At 35.3% G+C, this 21427-nt stretch overlaps 1 protein-coding gene across 3 annotated transcripts in view; it reads left to right on the top strand.

The window, feature by feature from the left end:
- The first annotated feature begins 6982 nt into the window (after positions 1-6982).
- Positions 6983-21427, top strand: part of LOC149072431 (uncharacterized) — a 44983-nt gene continuing 30538 nt past the window's right edge. Inside the window, exons 1-3 of one of the 3 annotated variants that reach the window (XM_089247040.1) lie at positions 6983-7170; positions 8969-9647; positions 15965-16266. In XM_089247040.1, coding sequence (XP_089103166.1) covers positions 9184-9647; positions 15965-16266 — 766 coding nt within the window. In that variant the 5' untranslated portion in view covers positions 6983-7170; positions 8969-9183. Of the gene's footprint in view, positions 7292-8968; positions 9648-15964; positions 16267-21427 lie in introns of all 3 variants that reach the window. The other 2 variants (XM_089247041.1, XM_089247039.1) reach the window with 2 other exon arrangements.

Raw genomic sequence — 21427 nt, 5'->3', positions numbered from 1 at the left:
GTCGACTGATCTAATGTATATATGAATTGACATCTTCATCATCGTGCCCCCCCCCAGACTTCTAAGTCTATCCCCGCCTATGTTCAAAATAGTTCGTCAATAAAGATTCGTTAATTCTATAAGTTCTGTTCATCGGCAATTTCTTACCAAGATGTAATTTTTTTATGTTCATCGTTTCATACTTCCACTATTTTGTATCATTTGTAATTTTTTTTTCATAATGATAAAAGCTTTAATAATTAAAGCCTTTTGATTGATTGTTTAACGGAGGTAATGGTTAATCTAGGGTTACCAGACTCGGAAAACTTGCACGTGCGTTCTTCAAAACGAGGACTCACGCTTGTGCCACCTTAATAATGACTCATTTATCTCTGTTCACAGCAAGCGGCGCCACTATACGTAAAAACCCCTAAATAGTTTTCCAATGGAAAAAGAGAACCACTCTTACAATTTTTTTCCGACTATTTTTACAGACTTTTCCTTGGGGGGCCCCTCTTGAAAGGCTTATTATTCAGCACAAAACGAACGTAAACTTTTGTGGTGGTAAACATTCGTCTCGGGGCCTAGGGGCAGTGCTCCGGTTGCCCAGTCTAGTTACGGCCCTGGTCATGGGCCCCCGAGCGAATTGATTTTTCTGAGGTCCTACCTGGGAAATTCTCGAAAATTTCAATTATTTGTCATTTTTGTGAGGTCCATCTTCTTTCTCTTGAGGTGCCTGGTGGCCCATGCGTTAAGATGGTTCTGACGTGCTGGGAAAAAACTTATACAGTGAAACTTCGATAAAACGACACTCTGCGGACCAAGAAAAAATATCGTTGTGGAGGAGGTTATCATCGGGTGCCACCAAATTTATGCTGTTGTTAGCATTTTTTCTGAACTGGTGTTAATAGTACCACCATAAAATGCATTTATATATCTTAAAAATATTCTAATTGACTAGTTGAATAAAATTCAGTTCTATTTGGCTTTACCCTGTAAAGTAGTTTTTCGTAGAACACTTTTGTGTACTACATAGAAATCCCTTCACGGCAACTTCATCAATGCGTTGTAGAGGGATTTATCGCTATATACCAAGTATCGTCGTAGCGAGTTTATGAGCAGGTTTTTCTTTCACAGTGCAATTTTTTTTGGAATCTCAGGAGAGACATGGCAACAACTTTCTAAGTGAGTTTTTTAGGACAGGGTGACCAATTAAAAAGTTAATTTTTTTTTCAATAACTATACAACTCCTTGCAATATAAATGACGTACCTAAAATCTACGCGTTATTTGGATGCGTTTTCTAATTTGAAGTACGCCAGTAATTGGCGACCAAGGGACTTAAGGGATCACCCTTAAGATCCCCACACAGCATTTTATAATACCAAAAATATTGAATCTAATTCTATTATTTACTATACACTAGTGGTGCGCAAACCATGGGTCGCGGTTGAACTGGGGGGGGGGGGCCGAGAGATTCCCCAAAATAAAAATTTCCAAATAAGAAATTCATTTTTGTTTAAAAATATGTCAAAACTAAAGAATGCCTTTATTCAGCTGAGCTAATTACCGTGTCTGTAACGTGTAAAACGTAATTTTATCTAATTCTACTTACACAATAATCAATATACAGTATTGGCTCCGTCATGCCAGAATCACGTGCAATGTACTTGCAAAAAAAAGGACGTGGGAAATGACATTTGAATGTTTACTCTACCCATGTTACTGTATGGAAGTTATTTTTCTAACAATCTTTTGTAACGTGTGTTTCAATAGGGATACACATTCGCGTTTCAGGCACAAGTTAGATAGCAAAACAAGGTATCCAAACCACTGATAAAAAAAAAGAAAAAATTTGTACATTCGTGCTTCTGGCATGCGGCAGACGATATCACGTTAGTACTTTTACAGGGTGACTTAGAGAAAGAAAGAGTCTCCCATTTTTCAAAATTGTATATTTCTTAAAAATTAAAAACACAGAATATAATGATAAGTAATACGTGAATGTAAGGGAAATGATGATAAAATGATAATAATAAATAAAATAAAATGACCGTTATGCGATAAAAAGAATAAATACCATGTTATTCTCCACGGTTTTTTTTTGATTCATTGATAACCCAAGTGGTGTCATACACTGGGTTATAAATAAAAGAAGTACTTACTGTAATGAAAGAAATCTGAACAAAAAAAAAAAAAAAAAACACCATCTTCAATCAATAATCTGATACTGTCATTTTGTGTGATCATATTTCATCATGTAAAGTATGCTAGTTATTGTCGAGGTTGACAATTATTGCTGAATTCATTGAAAAAATTGCTAATAGGTAGGAGAAAAAAGGCTACTGAAAATCGCTTTGTATCAAAATGTATTAGAAGGAAAAAATCATAATAATCTATGCATTATGAAAATTATCTGATGTATGCAAATGTGGGAAGGGGGTTATGTTAATGAACTCTTAACCATGGAAAACAAGAGATTATTCAACCTCGCAAGACAATGCAAAACGAGAATTAAATATAAGTTTCCTTGGGTGAAGGAAAGAAAGATTTTCCTCCGGAGAGACGACAACACAAAAGTCGACACAATCTCCCTTGAAAGGCTGGCAGGGGCGGCTTGAATGAGGGTGCAAGGGTGAGGTGCACCCAGACGGCAGGTTGTAAGGGGCGGCAGCGTAGACGTTAGTTCGACTCCAAAATTTTTAAAACTTTCACAAAGTAAAAATTCACATGACATCATGCATACCTCGACAACGGAGATGAAAAAACTTGAGGGAATAGACAGGGATTGTGGTACTAAGAATGTAATCTAGCAGGGGCGAGGCGAGACACAATCTCTACCAGCGTGGGACTATTTTTTGCGCCTCCTACCTATTCCCTCCCTCATATCCCTACATCCTGCATCGGGGGCTCTAGTCTAGAATCTTCCGCGGGCCCCCAAGACGAATTTTTCAGGGGCTTCTACAGTTAATTTATAGCGTGAAAAACAAAAATGATAAAAGAATGGAATCCCAGCCCCCCCGGGCCTTCCAAACCATTGTGGGGGGAGGGGGCAAGCACCTCTCTCACAACGTATCCCAATAATTCCTAACAAAAAAAAAAGTTTTTCTTTTTAAAATTTTTTTTTTCTCCTTTTCATCTTGGATTTGGAGCTCCCTCTCCTCCTCCTCTCCCAAAGCAGACAGAAACCATTTTCATTGATATTTTTTGGTCATGAAACTTTTTTCCACCCATTCTCGTTGGATTTAGCACCCCCTGCGGCCACAATGGTCGCATGGCCCAAGAGTCGAAAGGGGCAAGTGTCCATTTTGGTTCTTTCACCTAGCATTTTATCCAGAACGATCAAATGAAACAAAGGAAAAGGTCGGCTTCGCACTTGTATACCAAAAACACTTTTGACATGAATTTCTTACTAAAATTTACCTCGTTATACATAATCTTTACAGGATAAGTGATGATGGCTCACCAAAATAAGAGCTGTTTTGAAGATAAAGCTGTCTAGCATCATTAAGAACGGTAAAATAGTTCTGTCAAAACTAGATACAGATTCTGTTAATTATTTATTTATTTACTTTATCTATTTTTAAATTAGTCACTATATATATATATCTTTTCAATGAATTTATTTTTTATTTTATTTCAATCACACACGAGATCATTACATAATTTTACACATGATATCAATTGAACCTTTATTAAGCGGAACTTGTGTTCAACGGAAAAAATCTCGGTCCCTTGCGATTTTGTTGAAGACAGGTTTTACTGTATTTGTTTTATCTAAGTATTGATGGTTTAGTTTAGTTTAGAACCGAGCACGCCCAGGCTCTGTCGCTTTTGCGATATAAGCTCATTGATCGTGAGATCGTGGGCGTGCCGGAGAAAACGCAAACCGGCAAGCCGGCCGGGAAAGCACACCCGTTTCGGACCAACATCCCGCCAAACCCCCAAGCAGCACAACCACATCCCCACAGCCAAACCCCAATCGCCGGGCACATCACCGCTCGACAAAGTCAGGGCAGCACCGCGAGTGCGATTCCCCTCCGTCCCGACACCCGTGACAAGGCCTCGCCGGCGCGGTCCACAGCATCCCAACACGCCCCGCGAAGGGGGTCCCCCACCATCCCCACCCCGAAGAACTTCTATTGTGGATATGAGAGAACAATTTGTTACAGGACGGGAACATCACTTCTCATCAATAAAACATGGAACGCCTCGCGACAAGGGCCTCAATCGGCGCGTTATTCTTGACTAAAAGTAAGTATTGGTAGTTCTTGATTTATCCCACTATGTTTATGATACTTCTTTTTGAACCCGGCAACTGCATTGGAAAAGAAGCAGATTGGCTCACCGGTGCCCTATGTAAAATAATGCATCGATTGGTGCTGTGGCACCAACTTTGAATTTCTATATCATACTTGCATAAGCGGCGCATGATTTGGTTTTTTGTTCTGATTGTACATATTCTTTAATTGTATCTATTGTATTTCGTTTGATGCGGCACATGTACATTTCACTGCACACTACTCATGTCAAATTGCTACTTTGACTGTCGCACCCGCATAATCCCAGGGAAAAACGCCAGAAAGCCCAGCCGGCCACCCTGGAAAAGAGGCATATTGGTCCACCGGCACCCCATGTAATTTGCCCCCTTTGGTGCTGTGGCACCAACTTTGAATTTTTATGTCATACATGCATTAGCGGCGCACGATTTTGGATTGTTTGCACTGTCTGCACATGATTTTTTAAATATATCTGTAGTATCTTTTGATGTGGCACATGACTTTTGGCAGATTGCAACTTTGACTGCCGCACCCGCACGTAACTCCTCAAGTGAAAAGAAGGACTAGAGACCAGACAGTTCGGAGGTGCAGGAAATAACAAGAACAAGATTGTATGTCGACAAATCAAATAACTTCATACGTAGTCAAGAATAACGCGCCGATTGAGCCCCTTGTCGCGAGGCGTTTCATGTTTTCCTTGATGAAAAGCGATGTTCCTGTCTTGTAACAAATTTTTCTCTCATATCCACAATAGAAGTTCTTCGGGGTGGGGATGGTGGGGGTCCCCCTTCGCGGGGCGTGTTGGGGTGCTGTGGACCGCGCCGGCGAGGCCTTGTCACGGGTGTCGGGACGGAGGGGAATCGCACTCGCGGTCCTGTCCTGACTTTGTCGAGCGGTGATGTGCCCGGGGATTGGGGGTTTGGGTGTGTGGTTATGCTGCTTGGGGGCGTTGGCGAGATGTTGGTCCGAACCGGGTGTGCTTTCCCGGCCGGCTTGCCGGTTTGAGTTTTCTCCCACAAGCGCATGATCTCACGATCAATGAGCTTATATCGCAAAAGCGACAGAGCCTGGGCGTGCTCGGTTCTAAACTAAACTAAGCCTAGCAACTGGATAAGAAGTCACGACCACCGGAGATAAGGTGGCCGTGACTCCTAACTCTATTCCATTTATTGACACCCCTATTAGAGGAAATCTCCCTGTGACACCACAATCTGGAATTCTCTTTAACAAAACGATACTAGTGTCCCCTTGTCGAAACAGTCAATTGATGGTGTATAAATAAACAACTCATGGTCTACCTTATCCATCCCGTTGAAAATTTTAAACACTTCTATCATATCCCCCTGCATCAGCGTTCCTCTAAAGACGCGTGTACACTAGCGCGCCGATCTTGCAACTCACGACCCCCTGCAGCGGTTCTAATCCGCTCGTGGATACACAAACTTCCTTTGTATTCTTTTCTTTCCTTTGTGTTCGTTGAAAAAACCGATTCCATTTGGGTCCGGTGAAAACAGCTCAAGAGTCGTTCGCAACACCGTACAAATTACTGAACAACCAATCGCGAATGCTTTCATTGCGAGATCCGCGCGCTAGTGTATACGCGCCTTTATGTAAACATATTTAGGAAACCAAGTCTTTAACATTAAACTATAGGTGATTCCAAAAAAGATTTGAAAAAATATCGTTGTAAAGGGATTTATGGTTGTAGCGAGGTTTCACTGTATGTTCGGGGCTAGGAACTATTGCGCAGAGGGGACAGTTTTCCCGGTTGGCAAAATTTAGAAAGAGGAAAATTATAGGTGGGAACAGACTTATTATGGCAGAGACTTATTGAGGCCATGGGCGTAGAAAATTGCGGGGCTCTTCAACAGTCGGGGCTCAGGGCACAAGTCCGGTGTGCCTACCGTCAGTGGGGGATTTAACGGTGGGAGTGCGCCCTGGGCCCCAACTTCTGAAGGGCCCAGCAAAACCCCAACTTTGCACTGTTTTCAATTTAAAGGGCCCAATATTTTCTTCCGCACCCGGGGCCCCAACCGCCATCAATCCGCCTCTGGGTGGGAACAGAAATATCGTTATAAAAATCACCGAATTTCACTGTGGTGGGTGCAGAAAATCATGTTTTTCTGCCCCCCCCTATAAAAATTCTACTTACGGCCTTGGATAAAAAAGTTCATTAAAATACCACACAACAGCAGTGCCGTCTTAAGGCACGGGTTCATTTGGGCCCGGTCGGAGACGTCAAGTGAAGAGGGACCTCACAAAAATGAGATCTGGTTGAAAGTTTCGAGAAATTGTTTGGTAGGGCCTCAAAAAAATCAACTGGCTCAAAGGCCCATGATACTCTTAAGACGGCCCTGCACAACAGTAAAAGAGAGGAAAAACACGGGTCTATCCCATAAAATCCAAATCATATGGTCACGTGAAGGATATCATAATTTTTTCCCGCATGTTGAGTGACAGCCACTAATGAAAAAAAAAAAGGTTAAAAAAAAACTCTTGGCAGCGAAACAGAAAAACAGATCAATACAAAAGCGTGTTATATTCTACTCAGATAGAAATTATGAATAAGAAACGGTTTCTGATTCGCCAACACGAAGGAGCTCGACACACACAACAAAACGCTTCCCATTTCTACACCTGAGAGTTGATGAGGGTTTGAGAGTATGAGGAAGGGGAATCATGGGAATAATAGCCATGTTTTTGGATTGTCCTATTGGTTAGACTGCTTTACCAGATTAAGTGGATTAAAAAATGGTTACGCAAGTCCTAGCTTGTGTTTGTTTTCACTGATAATCTGCAATCGAGGATTAATGTTGATGAGACATGATGGGCATATCCACATGGAATATTGTTTACATGGCTTTAATAAAATCAAATTGACCTTTGCCATCGGAGGGTCACGTATCTCACAGGTGTGTTATCCATTGAAGAAGCTCTTTTACAACTACACACAAGGCTTAAGCTCATGGATGCTGCTGCTCTGTTTATGTCTGTCCTACTACGAAAAAAAAATTGTTCCCACTACCCCATGATGTAAGTAAAGTAAAAAAAAATTATAAATAAATTTAATTAATTATTGAAACTATATTATACGGCACATAAATTGACTATTTAATAATATCCACATCCCAAAAAATGCTTAACCCAGTTTTTATTTCAAATTGTAAATAATGACGTTTTTTTTTTGGTCATGTCAACTTCAATACCATGGCGGCAATAGCTTTGTAGTTTTTTATTTTTTTACGCTTTTTTTTATTGTTGATATTGCGGTTTAATACTAATCCGCTCTCGTAAATATCAACTATGTAAATAAATTTAAATAAAATTTTTTATTTTAAATTTTTAGTGTGGGTGGTTTGTGAGGAAATGTTTTTTTTTAGGACAATAGTTTTTTTTCTCTTGAAATGATACTGTTGTGCTTATTAGGGTCAAATCTTAACTAGGTACTTTGAAATATGGGTATATAACTGGGTATGGTTTGAAAATATTTACTGAATGTAATTGATTTTTCAGTAAATGTTCTTTAGATCAAAACTTCAGCTTTTTACCATCAAGATTGTAGGAAATGATTATATGTCAGGTGTGTGTGGTTACAGTAACTAAAATTTCAGGAAGTAATACTCACAAAAGCTTAGGCTACTATTAACAGTAGTTGAGATTCATTAAAATTTTAGTTTTTGCATCAAAGGAAAGATTCTAACCATGTATGTAGCATTGACTGAAAAGAGTTTGTTTCTATAGGGTATAAATCAAACATTGGGGAAGATCATAATGCCAGTTTATTGTAGGTATTATAGAAGGTGGTGAGGGAAATTATATATATCATTGTTTGGATTAAAAAATGACATAAAAATATAAGTTTGGTTTAGAGAAAACTTAAAAAGACAAAATATTAGATGATCCACTTGAAAAAAAGCTTGAGCAAATGTGAAAAGTTTGTAAGCAACTTTAATTCAGGGGTCACTTGTGTCAAGAATAAACATATAACAAAATAGAAATCATCAGTTTTGAATGAAAAGTCACCTTCAGTGTATACAGAATATATCTGTATGCCTTTGCAGAGTTTGTATATGTGCGTCTAGTGTCGGACCAATTTTTTTTACCCCATCAAATCTTAGTGCACCAGGTAGAACTTTCAAACCTTTTTAAGTAAGATTAATATTTTTTAATAACTGTGTGTGTGGAGAAAGTGAACTTAAGTATTTTTAGTTTTTAGGTAGATAGTGTTAAAGCGTTTGATTTTGAGTAAAACTTGAAAATTATATGTAAATAACTTCTAGCTGTAGTTGAATTCAAAAGATATGGAAGATATGTTTTGAGATTAGAAAGTACAGGACACAATGTGAGCAAAGATTCTTTTATCATTTTTTGGATACAATTCAGGACTTCAAGTATGATGAATAAGTCTACAATCAAATTCTCAGAATCTCCTGCATGAAGGTAGTTAATTTCTCAGAAAGACAATGCAATAAATCCAGTATCTAAATCAGGTTAACTGGGACATGAACACCAAGAAAATATTAATTGAAGTTTTTCTTCAACCTGTACATATTCGACTGATCCAGATTCAACTAAGATTTAGCTATATTCTAGTAGTAAGCCATTTCTTATTTCACGATAAAAGAACAAAGTGTTATGTATAATTATGTTATTACCTAAGCTACACAAATGAATAAATGAAAGATTCTTATTTTACATTTTCTTTTACAGATGAATTTTCTCATCGAAATGAAGATGTAGCAGAAGTGGTTTGTTTACCCAGACAAGCTGTGAGCATGAACCGTCTACCTGTAGACTGTTCTCAACATCAGATGATTAATCTGATGGTGAAACAAGACTCGATGGAGGTTTTCAACATGACCTGATCAAGCTATTTTATTAGCTTCGATGAGAAGTTGTGTCAAAAGAAGCTAAAACAAGAAGAAATGGCATCATTCAGTGAAGAGGTCGGCACCGGCTCTATTGTTCTATCTAGAGCTGGTCATATAGTTCAGTGTTCTGAAGCTAGACCACCCGGTGTTAGTGATGCAAGTTCGTCGAAAACAACATTGTGCTCAGATTGGGTGAACTGCCATGTCAGTAAAATTCCAGGTGGTGTTCCTTTTCCTCCCAGTTCAGGTACAACGGTTTTGGCTCCAACATTGTGCCTATCATCTGCTCATGTTAATGAAACTATGAGCATTCCATTGACTACACCGATTGCGGGAAGCAGTTCGGTATCGGGCTCTGGTGTTACATGCCCTGTTGAGAAGCTTCGTTCTGGTGAAAATGTTGCTGATGAGAAAATCGCGATGGAATCATCAATTGCAGAACGAAGTGGATCTAATCCTGTGATGGTGCCATTTGGCTGGAAGAGAATAATTGTGAATGGAAAAGTTATATACATGAGGTTTGATATAATTATAATATTCTGTTGGAATTTTTTTATAGAGATTTGAATGTAAATATTATTGAAAATCGTATTATATTTTCACATACACTTGACTCAATCAACAGACTACATATTATGTAGCGCTAAATCTTGTTACACAAACTGCCCACATTATAAGAATCATGAAAACTTCAGTTGTCATTATGTATAATGGTTGATCTCTAAAACCACATATGCCTGTTTACAGGATTGGGTTGCATCAAAACTGGTTTAAACTGTCAGAAACGATTGAACTGTCAAAAACCTAACTAGATGTTTTTGGATATTTTGAACACAATAGGTTAATAATATAAGTAACTTACTCTTCGTATATTACATTTTAGTTTTAAACTAAATTATTACAATAAAAACAAAATATTAATTATAATTTGCAATTTTAAAGTTTTCGACAGATAGCCTAGAACAGATATATAATTTTATGGTCCATTTTATTTAAACTACTGATTATTTTTGTTCAATTTACTAAGCAAATTGGAGCGGTTTATTCAAAATATGCGATAGGAGATCACAGTAGGGCCGTAACTAGGATTTTTGCCGCCCGGGGCAAACATGATTTTGCCAGCCCCACAACTTTAAAATTTGATAAAAATTTTATGATCTTAGTTCCCCCCCCCCACCTAAAATTGCTGCCCCTTAAATTTTGCTGCCCGGAGCAGTTGACCCCGTGCCCCCTTAGTTATGGCCTTGGATCACAGTGTTAGGTTTTGACCTTAGAAACTTATGCAGTATTAAAACTAGAGATGTAAAATTCTTGAGAATAATCTTTCAGAGAATATTCTCATCGAGGAGAATATTCTCTGGTAGGACTACATCATAAATTACTGGGGAATACTCTTATAGAAAATAATTCTGAAGTTGTTATTAATAGTCCTCCCCAGAGAATATTCTCCTCGATGAGAATATTTTTCGGTTACCGAAATCCTTCCAGAGAGTATTATCAAGAATATATGTAATAACATGTATTATAATAAATAATCTTGATAAATAAGTTGAGAATAATAATTATTTTTGATAAGAATATTCTCTAGTAATTTATAATAGTCCTTTGAGAGAAGAGAGACGGGGACGGGGACAGAATATTCTGTCCCCATCTCTCTTCCCGTCAAGAAGATGGGTATATTGAAGTTTGTAAACCACAATATTAAAGTTTGAAAGTAAGAAAATTAAACCAACATGGCTGAATTGCACAACTATTTAAGAAATGTGAGTGATACAGAATTTAAAGTGTATGTGCATTGAAGGAAACAACAGTTCTGTATCTTAGAATGAAGGTGATTATATAAGAATAGCTTCTTTTATAAATAAACTTTGATTTGATTTATTTTGTTGTGAACTTATTTCTGAAAATTTATCTAATTTTAAAATAATTTTTTAAGGTTTTAATCTAAAGGTTTCTAAAATCTTTTTATAACCAAACTTTCAAAACCTCTCATCATGACCTGGAGAATATTCTGAGCATATTCTCGAACTAAAAGTTGTCATTGGGGGTGATTATATCAAAAATTGTTTTGTTGTAAATGTTTTGGGCAATGAAAACTGATTTTTATTTCACAATATAAATAAAATTAGTAAAAAAATTTAAATTATTTAAAAAAGATGAATATTTTCGATTATTCTCCAATTTTTACATCCAAGAGAATATTCTCAGAATATTCTTGTTCTCCGAGCGTATTCTCACCTGACATCTCTAATTAAAACAGTCAATGTTGTCATTCTTACTTTTCACTTAGAATAAGTTATAGGAGCTTTTCTTAAGCATCATATGCAATCAAAGCTGTTAAATTGAAGTACATTTTAGTCCTACAATTTAGTATTTTAATTCTTCGCTATATTCTATATTATGCATAATAAGGGTATCGTTTTAAGTGTCACTGATTATTTAGAAAATTTAATAATAACAGAAATCAGCATTACATTTTTGGCATAAAAGAACTTTTTAAACACCTATCTGTTATGAATAGAGTACAGCAGGTGGTTTATATCAATACACATATATAAGCAGTTTAAGAAACTTTTGAAGATAAGAATCTCATCTTGAATTGAGGAATATCAGATAGTTTCATAGTTTTTCCTTCAGCTTTTATGCTATGCTCTATTAAAAAATTGTATATTTTGTATTAAAAAAAATAAAATAAACATGTCCAAATTAATTCTGCAGAGAATAGAAAATTGACAATCATATTAAGTATTTATTCTTTGTATAACATAGTCAATTTAAACAATACATGCAGTCATTTAATATGAATTTTTATATTCAAAAGCCTATTTAAGGTTTTTGACATGACAGTTTAAACCATGGTGAATTTGTCAAAAACCTGCCAACCCTACCTGATTGTTTAACCTCTGATGTTCACAAAGTGCAAGGCATTGTCAAAACTGTAATTTTGTTTTCTCCATTGATCAGACAAGCTACGTACATTCAAGAGTAAGCTACTTATAGACAGGAGTGGCTCAAGAAAAATCTCTACCCATGCTGTTCCTTTTTTTGGTTCCACCAACATTTTTTGTGTAGTCAATTAAGTTTTTTCCCTGCCCGTTCAACTCAGATTTAGCATCTCTCTGAGCGGTTTCCTGTGCAGCCACATGGGTCACATGACCCAAGAGCTGCTCCTGCTTATAGAAACTAAGTTAATTTATTAAATAAAATTATAAACATGATACAGTACTACACTGTAAAGATATATGATATTGAGTTCAAAATAGAAGAAACAAAGCATTGAACGCTTGCTACACTTATACAGGGTAAAACATAACAGCGTTTGAGCAAAAGTCACCAAGTCCACAAAAAGGTTTTTGGAGGACTACTGCAGTTGATTAGAATTTCCAATTATTTCATGATATGAATAGTTTTGAACCAAGCACCAGTTATCCAAACATCAGTAAAGCTACTGTAGGAGTTAAAAAATCTTCAAAATAATTTTTACAATTTTTCATAATTCAGAAGTTGAAATTGACAAAATCTCATTGTGATTTGTCAATTGACGACTTCCATCTGAATGTAGACAATAACTATGTTGCATATATCAGCATATCATCTTGATTCAGGGCTTGACAAACCGTAGAAAAATTTAGGCGCCAGCCACATTTCTTAACAGTCAAGAATGGTTTTTGCTCAAGATAAACATTCCTAAATGTTCATTCAAATTTTCCAGGACTTTATATCTTCAAACAAAGGATACTTTTTCGAAAAACTGTCATAAAATCAGACAATTTTGTGTTATCCATAGACTCCAATTAACCAATGATTTATTGAAAATTTTAGGTGAGATACAGATTCTCTAGTCGTCATGACAATCTGGGGCTTATCAAACCCTGTCTTAATCCCCTTGTTTACATAATAGACTTGTGAAAATAATTATAGCATGGCCAACAGGGCTAGGTAAATCGAAAAAATAAATAAAAAAATTAGACACGAGCCCAATTTCTTTGGAGCAAAGCATGATTTTGTTATAAAGGAAAATGGTTCTAAATAATGTTTTTTACTTTTCTGGGTCTTCCCTTCTTATGTTGAGAGAAACACTGTCACGAAATCAGAAAATTTTCTGTTGTTCATAGACTCCAATTTAGCATTCATTCAAACTGAGCACAACTATGAGCTATTGCTATGGGCAATTTACTACTGATTGAGTTGTGTCGGAAGTGTGTGTGTAGGTACCTAACAGTCTGACTGCATATCTAGTGTTGTATTTCGAATTTTCAGTGCTGTCATCTCTTGAGTTAAGTGTAGTGATTGTGTGTGAATATTTGTACTGTTATAAGCGTGTTGCTCTCTGTGGCAAGACTTTTGAATGGGGAGATAGGCTCGTATTCACATCTCAAAGTTGGGAACCACAGAAAACCAACTTCAGCTGACCACCACTGCAGCACCTGTGGGGTTTGAACCTTGGACCTCGTGATGAGAGTCCGTCACTATGACCACTCGACCACCACAACGACACTCCAATTTTATTTAGCAATCAGAGACAGAAAATTTTAGGTGCCAATTCCGATTTTCTAGTCGCAGTGGTGACCTGGTGTCTGGAATTTGTCAAGCCCTGGTAGCCAATACCGAGAAATGTGATAATTGAATAATACAGTGGAATCTTGCTTACAACGTTTTTAAAAAAAATCCAAAAAAAAAAAAAAAATGAGCGGGAAAACGTGTTGAACGGGAAATCTTGAGAAGAATTAGAGTTTTCGGACCACGAAAATAAGTTGATTAAGCAGGAAAATGTTCCAAGTGGGAATATTATCAGTGAGATTGACTGTAATCTTGAAAGCGGCATGAGACAGGCCAAAAGAAATAACTTGTGTAATCATCATAGGAAATATGGTAAACTAGGAAGGCAAATAGCATTCTTTCCCTACTATAATATTACAACTATTATAAAACAGCAACACATATCTCAGATAACAGATGAACAGTGCCATCTTAAGGCACGTTCCAGGGGCCTCAAGAGAAGGGGGGGGGGGTCTCACAAAAATGAGATCTGGTTGTAATTTTTGAGAATTTGCCTGGTAGTGCCTCAGAAAAATTAGTTGGTCTGGGGCCCATGATACTCTTCAGATGGCCCTAAAGATGAATAAAACCTTTCCTTCTGCATATGCCTAGTACATTCCCTTTTAAAAGTTCAGGGCTGTTGCTGTGTGCGAGGAGCAACAACAATTTTTTCTCAAATTTGTGATCACTTTAACAACTTAAAATTTAAACATTAAAATATTAAAAAATTCACCTATTATCTACTTTGTATGATTTATTGTTCTTTTAACCTTTTGTGTGGGCCTAATTGTCCAGGTCAATAAAAGGTCATCTTCTGTACTAAAACATGTTCAAATTGTCAATCTTTTTTGACACACAGTTACCCTATAGGATAAAAGTAACTGTAACAAGGTGACCACAGAAAGTCCCATTACTAAGGGGTTAGCACATATGAACCTCTCCATGAGAGGCATTGGGGAAAAATTATAGAATGTTGCCATTCGAAATTGGGCAGGTCTGTATGAACCCTCAATAGTTTTACCACTCCACAGAACCCAAACACCAATATTTCTCCAGTATAGTCATTTCTGTTACAACGCCATAAAAAATTCAATTTCTGATACTGTGAAACCATAGAAAAACTCAGAGCATAAAATGGGAGACTGTTTTAGACCAGTACTACTTAACGTTTTTACTAGGTTGCACCCTTCCAGTGAACTTCAAATCAAATTCCTGATCAAACCTGTTTGAATGATTATTATGTGTGGAATCACACACACAATAATTTTTATCATAGGAAGTTTTGCAGCTGCACTGTCCCAGTTAAGGAAACCACTGCTTTAGAATGTACATGTTTATTTCCATTGTTCTGTCATTCATCTATCCATGCAGATGTTCAACTAAACATAGCTATTAAAAGTTAGAATTGAGTAAATGTGTATGTGTACTTTTGAATAATATATATAATGAGTATTAGTAAACAAATAAAGCAAGTGAAATAGTTATAAGGTGTAGATTAAGCAAGTTAGGAACAAGGTATTCATTCCTGGTAAAGTGGGGGAGGGGGTATTAATCAAAATGACCTGTCAGTGTTTGTTGATGTATTCCACCTTTTTTCTTCTCATAACCATACAAACTTATCGGTAAAATCCAGAGGCACAGTGTAATAACTTTTTACATGTTTTAGTCTGGCGTAGATTCAATATGATGTGTCGAGAGAGGTGACTTATTGTATAGGTTTATTGTATCATCCTGTTATTTAATGAGATAGACTGCATATTATTCAGCTATTGGTAGTGGCAATTGCCCTTTCTGAATCAGTGCCTGGTTCTTATGTTCTCTTGAGAGTTTTTTGCAGCTGCATGGGTAGGAAGAAATATAAGGGTGAAAAGGTCGTGCATTTAGTATTGTTAAAGTTCATACACAAATAATGATTTGTCAATTTAATGGTGGGATTCTAGCTGGGTCAATAACTAAAATTGCCACATTGTGGGAGGGTTAATCCACTAAAAGAAATGACTGGGGAACACTGCAAAACAGAGATGTTAAAATTAATGTTTTATGGTTAATTTTGATGGAAAGTTCACTTTTTAATTGCTTAGGCTCAATTTTATTAAGGGTGTCTTATTTTATAATCTCTCTTATCTGATGCTTTTATTAGGATTTCATTCAAATAGCACACTCCATCTCAGTAAAATAATATTTTTATCTTTTACTCTTTTTTGGTTTTTGACTTCATTATGGAATTCAGGTGCAACTATATTGATTGATATGACATAAGCCGTATCTGATGGAAACATTTTTTTCAATTTTTCAGCCCAACTGATGTTCATCTCCACTCTCTTCAAGACATTGCCATGTACCTCCAGACTGAAGGAACATGTAAATGTGGTTTAGAATGCCCTCTAATCATTAGTAAGGTGTTTAATTTTAATCCTTCAGTTGCAACAAAGTCTTGGGACGTCAGTGACTTTTCATGGACTGATCCTACGAAATTGTGCAATCACAGGAGGAAGATTATTGCTATGGCAACATTTCAGAGCAGCTCCAACCCTTTGTCATTACATTGCATTAAAAAAGTGGATTCGCCTCCTGTTCCACCCCCTGCTGTAAAGAAAGGTAAGTTCATGTACAATTGTTTTTGTTCTGTGAAACCTAGAATAAACTTTTTTTCCTCAGTGTTATTTTAATTTCTTACCTTATATTATTTAATCAACAGTGCAACTAATTTGGTGGTGCAAAATCGGATACCTTCGTCTAATTCTGTTTTGTTAATAACACAATACATGCTACATGTATGTACATGATTATTAGATAAGAAGATGAAAAATTGAATGCATTAAAATTGAATTAACTGCAATGAGCATTATTGAAATTGACTGCCTAGCATGGATGGAGATACAGAGGATCATAAGAGGCAATGTCCCTGCCCCCACCAACAGCGATATAGTCGATTGATATATACAGACAGAAAACTTGTCTGTTTCAGCTCAAATAACTCATGAACTGTTAATTATAGAAACATGCTTTCAATTAAAAAATTACTGAAATAACGTGCTTATTTTAGATGTGTCATTCATTTTATTAAGATTCATATATTTATTGAGATACCAAATTCAATATTTTTTATATAGTCCTCCCGTCTTCTACTTTTCAATTAGATAGTTTCTAAGTGCAATATTAGCTGACATAATTGAATCCAAAATCACTGAAAATGAGTGAAAGCTTAAAACAAGCCCCTGGATATATGCATTTATCATTTTCAGCAATTTTTGAATTCAAATATATCTGGCTAATATTACTCTAAGAGGCATGAATTTTTTTTTGGCTCAGGAAAGGTAGAAACCTTTTAATTGGAAGGTGGAGAAGAGGGTGGAGACTAGAAAAAATAAACTTTTGTACCTCAGTACATATATAGTCACTAGTAAAAAATGACAGGTCTACTTGAAATGGGCACATTATATGTATAGATACTGTTTATAATTTAAAATATGCTTTTCTATAAACCAACAGTTCATAAGTTATTAAAACTGAAACAGACTTGAGTTTTCACCATTTTAATGTATATACTGATGCATTGGCGTACACAAAAGGAGGGGGGTTTTGAGGTTCTAACCCCCCCCCCCTGAAGCCGAGATTAGTGTTATTTTGCAGAAAGAAGAAGAAAAAATTGAAACTCCCTTGAGAAAATTCTATGTACGTCTATGTACTGACATATATGGGCCATTTTCATGAAATTGGACAAAAACAAAAGTCAACCAAAAAATCCACAAATATTTTTAGGGACACTTCTTTACCTACTAATAAATGAAACTGGTGTTGTAGGATTTGAACCGATGTTTTCCAAATGTCATGAGTGGGGGGGAGAAACAGCTGGGGAAAATTTTCATTTGGCTATAAACTATTGATAAAAAATATTTAAAATTATAAGAATAGATGAACTATGAAAGTATACTACTTCTAAAAATATATATATTATTGAAAAAATATATTTTTGCTTTTAGAAAGTTACTTTCAAATTTGAAAAATGAGCTGGGGACAGCCAGGAGAAAAGGACATTTCCTTAACAAATGAAAAATTTGTTCGAGAAAATTTTAAGAAACTATTGGTGAAAAAAATTAAAAGAAGTATGACCACTTTTAAGAAATGAATATAAATAGAAAGTGACGAAAAAAAAGACAATTCTGTGTCAAATATATTGGATGTAAACTGTCAGGGACACAATTTAGGCCAATTTCATGAGAATCACCTATATATTAGATTGCATTGGAATAATTTGTCCTAATACTTGTGTGTATATATAAAACTGTATTTTAACTAACTTTTTTCTCAAAAATCAGAATTTTTGATTAGTTGAACTAATAACTTTTTCGTGGCCCTGTATATTTGACTAATGATGTACACTGTACTAAAAAAAATAGATTATCCAATTAACTTGTGAGCACAGTTCGTTGAATAATTCTGTTGAAAAACCCAATTTTATAGTGTGTATAATTTTCATTTCTATCTTATCCAAAGTTTTTTTAAACAAATTTGTGGAAGAAAAGTAAAAGTAATGTGGTTGTAAAGTAAATGTAATGTTTCTAAAATGTGAAAATAACTGTTTCCCTTGTGTTTCATGAAGTTCGAACCAGGGTTGTTTGGTTTAAACCAAGTGGTTTTTTTAAATTGTATAAAAGTGGACTAAATATAATTTTTTCCTCACATAAAATATCTTAGTTACTTACAGCTATATACGATAGCCAAAAACTCACGTTTTCTGACCTTGGGCTACTTGCTGATGCTCCATCTTTAGCAAATTCATGAATGAGCAGTGGCAGCTTGTGGTCAAATGTTCTGGGGGGGGGGGGGGGAGCAGGTGCCAAAACAAAATTTCATTCCAAGATTCCACTAGTCAATTTTCACAAATGTTTTTTGTAATTTTTTTATTCTAATTAATTAGATAATTTGCATATTGAAGCTCTATTTTCAATACGTCTGTTCAGATACAAAAGAAATTCATGCTCAACCTGGCCAGGGTTGGGTTTTTGACATGACAAGTGTCAAAAACTTGTTTAAACCATCAAAACTGTCGAAAACCGAAATGATTGCTTTTCAATAGTTTTGAATGCAATAGGTATATAATGAGGAAAAACTTACATTTTTTTGCATATTACAATGTTTTATTTTTAAACATTAATTTCTTACAATAATTAAAACAAAATATTAATTATAATTTATAATTTTGTATTTTTCAACATGAGAGTCCAGAACATATAAAATATAATTTTGTGGTTCATTTTATCTAAGCTACTGATTATTTGTGTTCAATTTGCTAAGCAGAATAGAGCTGCTTATTCAAAATATGTATGATAGGGCATCAGAGTTAGGTTTTAGACTTCAGAAACTATTATATTTAATAGTATTAAAACAGTCAAAAACTTATTGTCAGTGTTGTCAAATAGTTTTTAATCTGATAGATATGTTAATTAACAAAACACTTTTATGCATATTAAAGGGTTTTATATTTAGAATTATAATTAATGAGAAAAATCTATTTTGATAATTTACATTTTCTGATCTGCCCAAATTTTATTCCATATAAAAATTCTCATGCAGCATCTGTTAATACACTAATTAAACTCATTTATTTTCACCTAAAAATTTCTTAGCTCAGGGTGTATAAATTCACAGTTTTAAAGAGTATTTTCAACCAAAGCAGAGCTGACAGGACTTGATACCCAAAGCATTTGCTTTGCACATTTAAATACAGCTTCAATTGAAAAACCATTGCATTATAAATGCTAGTAAATATACCATATCATATCATATTTACTAGCAGTAAGAATAAGTCTGACTAAGGATAAGTAACAGGAGTTTCTTAAGCATCATGTACAAGCTAGCATTGCCAAATTAAATGGCATTTTAGTCCTACAATTTAGTATTTTGTTCGCTAGATATATTTCAATGTTATGCACAATAAGAGTATCGTTTTAAGTATCAGTGATTATCTAGATAATTTAATAACAGAAATCAACATTACATATATGATGTATTAAACTTTTTTAAACACTTATCTGTTGTAAAAAGAGTACAACAGATGGTTTATATCGAAGCACATATATAAGCAGTTGAAGAAATTTTGGAAGGTCAAGAACCATCTTGAATCAGAGAATGTCATACCATTCCATAGTTTTCCTTCCAGTGTTTGTTATGCTTTATTCAAATTGTATATTTTATAAAAAAAAACATATATTGTCTAGAATAATTCTGTAGAGAGTAGACAATTATTTGACAATCATATTAAATATTTATACTTTGTATAACATAGTCACTTTAAACATTGCATGCAATCAATGTGTGTATTTTTAATGGGAATTTTTATATTGAAAAGCAATGTTTGAGGTTTTTGACAAAGGTGTTTGACTGAGGGTTTTTCATGTGACAGTTTAAACCATCAAAAACTGCCATGTGTCAAACCTTCCAATCCTTAACCCTAGCTAAATTTATATTATGTAAAATTTTTTTTGCATATATGCAAAGGTTTTTAAGTCAATTTCTATTTAAATTTTAACGACTATATTTTCTACATGCAAAAAATTGAACAACCCTTTGAAAGAATTTTTTGAAAACACTGAAATTAAAAACTTCTATACTATTATTATGAAATCTACGGCAGACCGGATAGTCTCTAAGCGGCCGCATCTGTCCCACAGGCCATAGTTAGCCTACCACTAGCTTAAGCAAAGAAGAAAAACAAATTGAATAAACCAAAGAAAATAATTTGGATATTTTTCAAAAACTTTGAAAAAAACATTAGTCTAAAACTGACATATTTGTATAACATTCATTGTACGCACGTATCGTAACGGTTTCCCACAAAAAAAACCTGATATTTTTCACTATTGATAAATTTCATGTGACAAAATAGTTGCTGTCGATAGATAACACAATGAAAATATTTTTACTTTATCGCCATCTGTTGGCAATAAATGTAACTATTCTGATAAAATCTTGTTATTTAATAAAATCCTGTCTTTTTGTGCAAACTAAATCCTTCATGCTTTCCAAAGAATTATTGAATTTTTTCCTTTTTCAATTTCATCAGGGGGACGCGGCGGGCCCCAGCCCTAATTAATGGCCCGCAAAAGGGCCAGACATCTCCAAAAACTTTTTATTCTGGTTCTGGTTCCTTTTTTTTGTTACTTTTGATCACCTTATGGATATTAAGTGAAAGAAAATTTACCTTTTGAGTTAAATTTTACACATAGCCTGAAATTTACCACTTCGCAAAGTGGCCAGCCTAGTTGCCCTATTGCCCTAACTAGTGTCCGAAATTTGGGCTTACGATGGCCCCTATATGTTGATCCTTATATATGTATCATTAAGATATTGATATTCAGATTCCTTTGATCGTTAAGGTCGCCATAGCTAATCATAATTATTATGCGTAGCTATGGCTAATTATAAATGGCATAATTATCACGAAAAATACACTAATGTGGTGATCACCCCAAATCATATAGATCAATATATAGTGGCCGGCTAAAATTTGATGTAAGCCCGAATTTTGTACATTGGCCGGGTCAACTGGACTGGTCACTTCGCAAAGTGGCCAATTTTGGGTTTTGGCAGTAACATATATATATTCGAAAAGCAGAGTTGTTTTGTTAAAAAATCTGTTCCGAAATGGGAGGGGGGTTAACTTATATGCGGGCCAGTTTTTGCAGAAAAAAAGTTGACCCGCATTATGGTTTTGTTGGTCCTCAAGAGGGGGGGGGGGGGGGTTCACTTATACACA

Source organism: Pholcus phalangioides, unplaced genomic scaffold (assembly GCF_987345545.1).
Source record: "Pholcus phalangioides strain wild (caught in Gottingen) unplaced genomic scaffold, Ppha-v1.0 ptg000017l_1, whole genome shotgun sequence".
Taxonomy (NCBI): Eukaryota; Metazoa; Arthropoda; class Arachnida; order Araneae; family Pholcidae; genus Pholcus; species Pholcus phalangioides.
The sequence above is the reverse complement of the archived record's forward strand: the minus strand, read 5'-3'. Positions and strand labels throughout refer to the sequence as shown.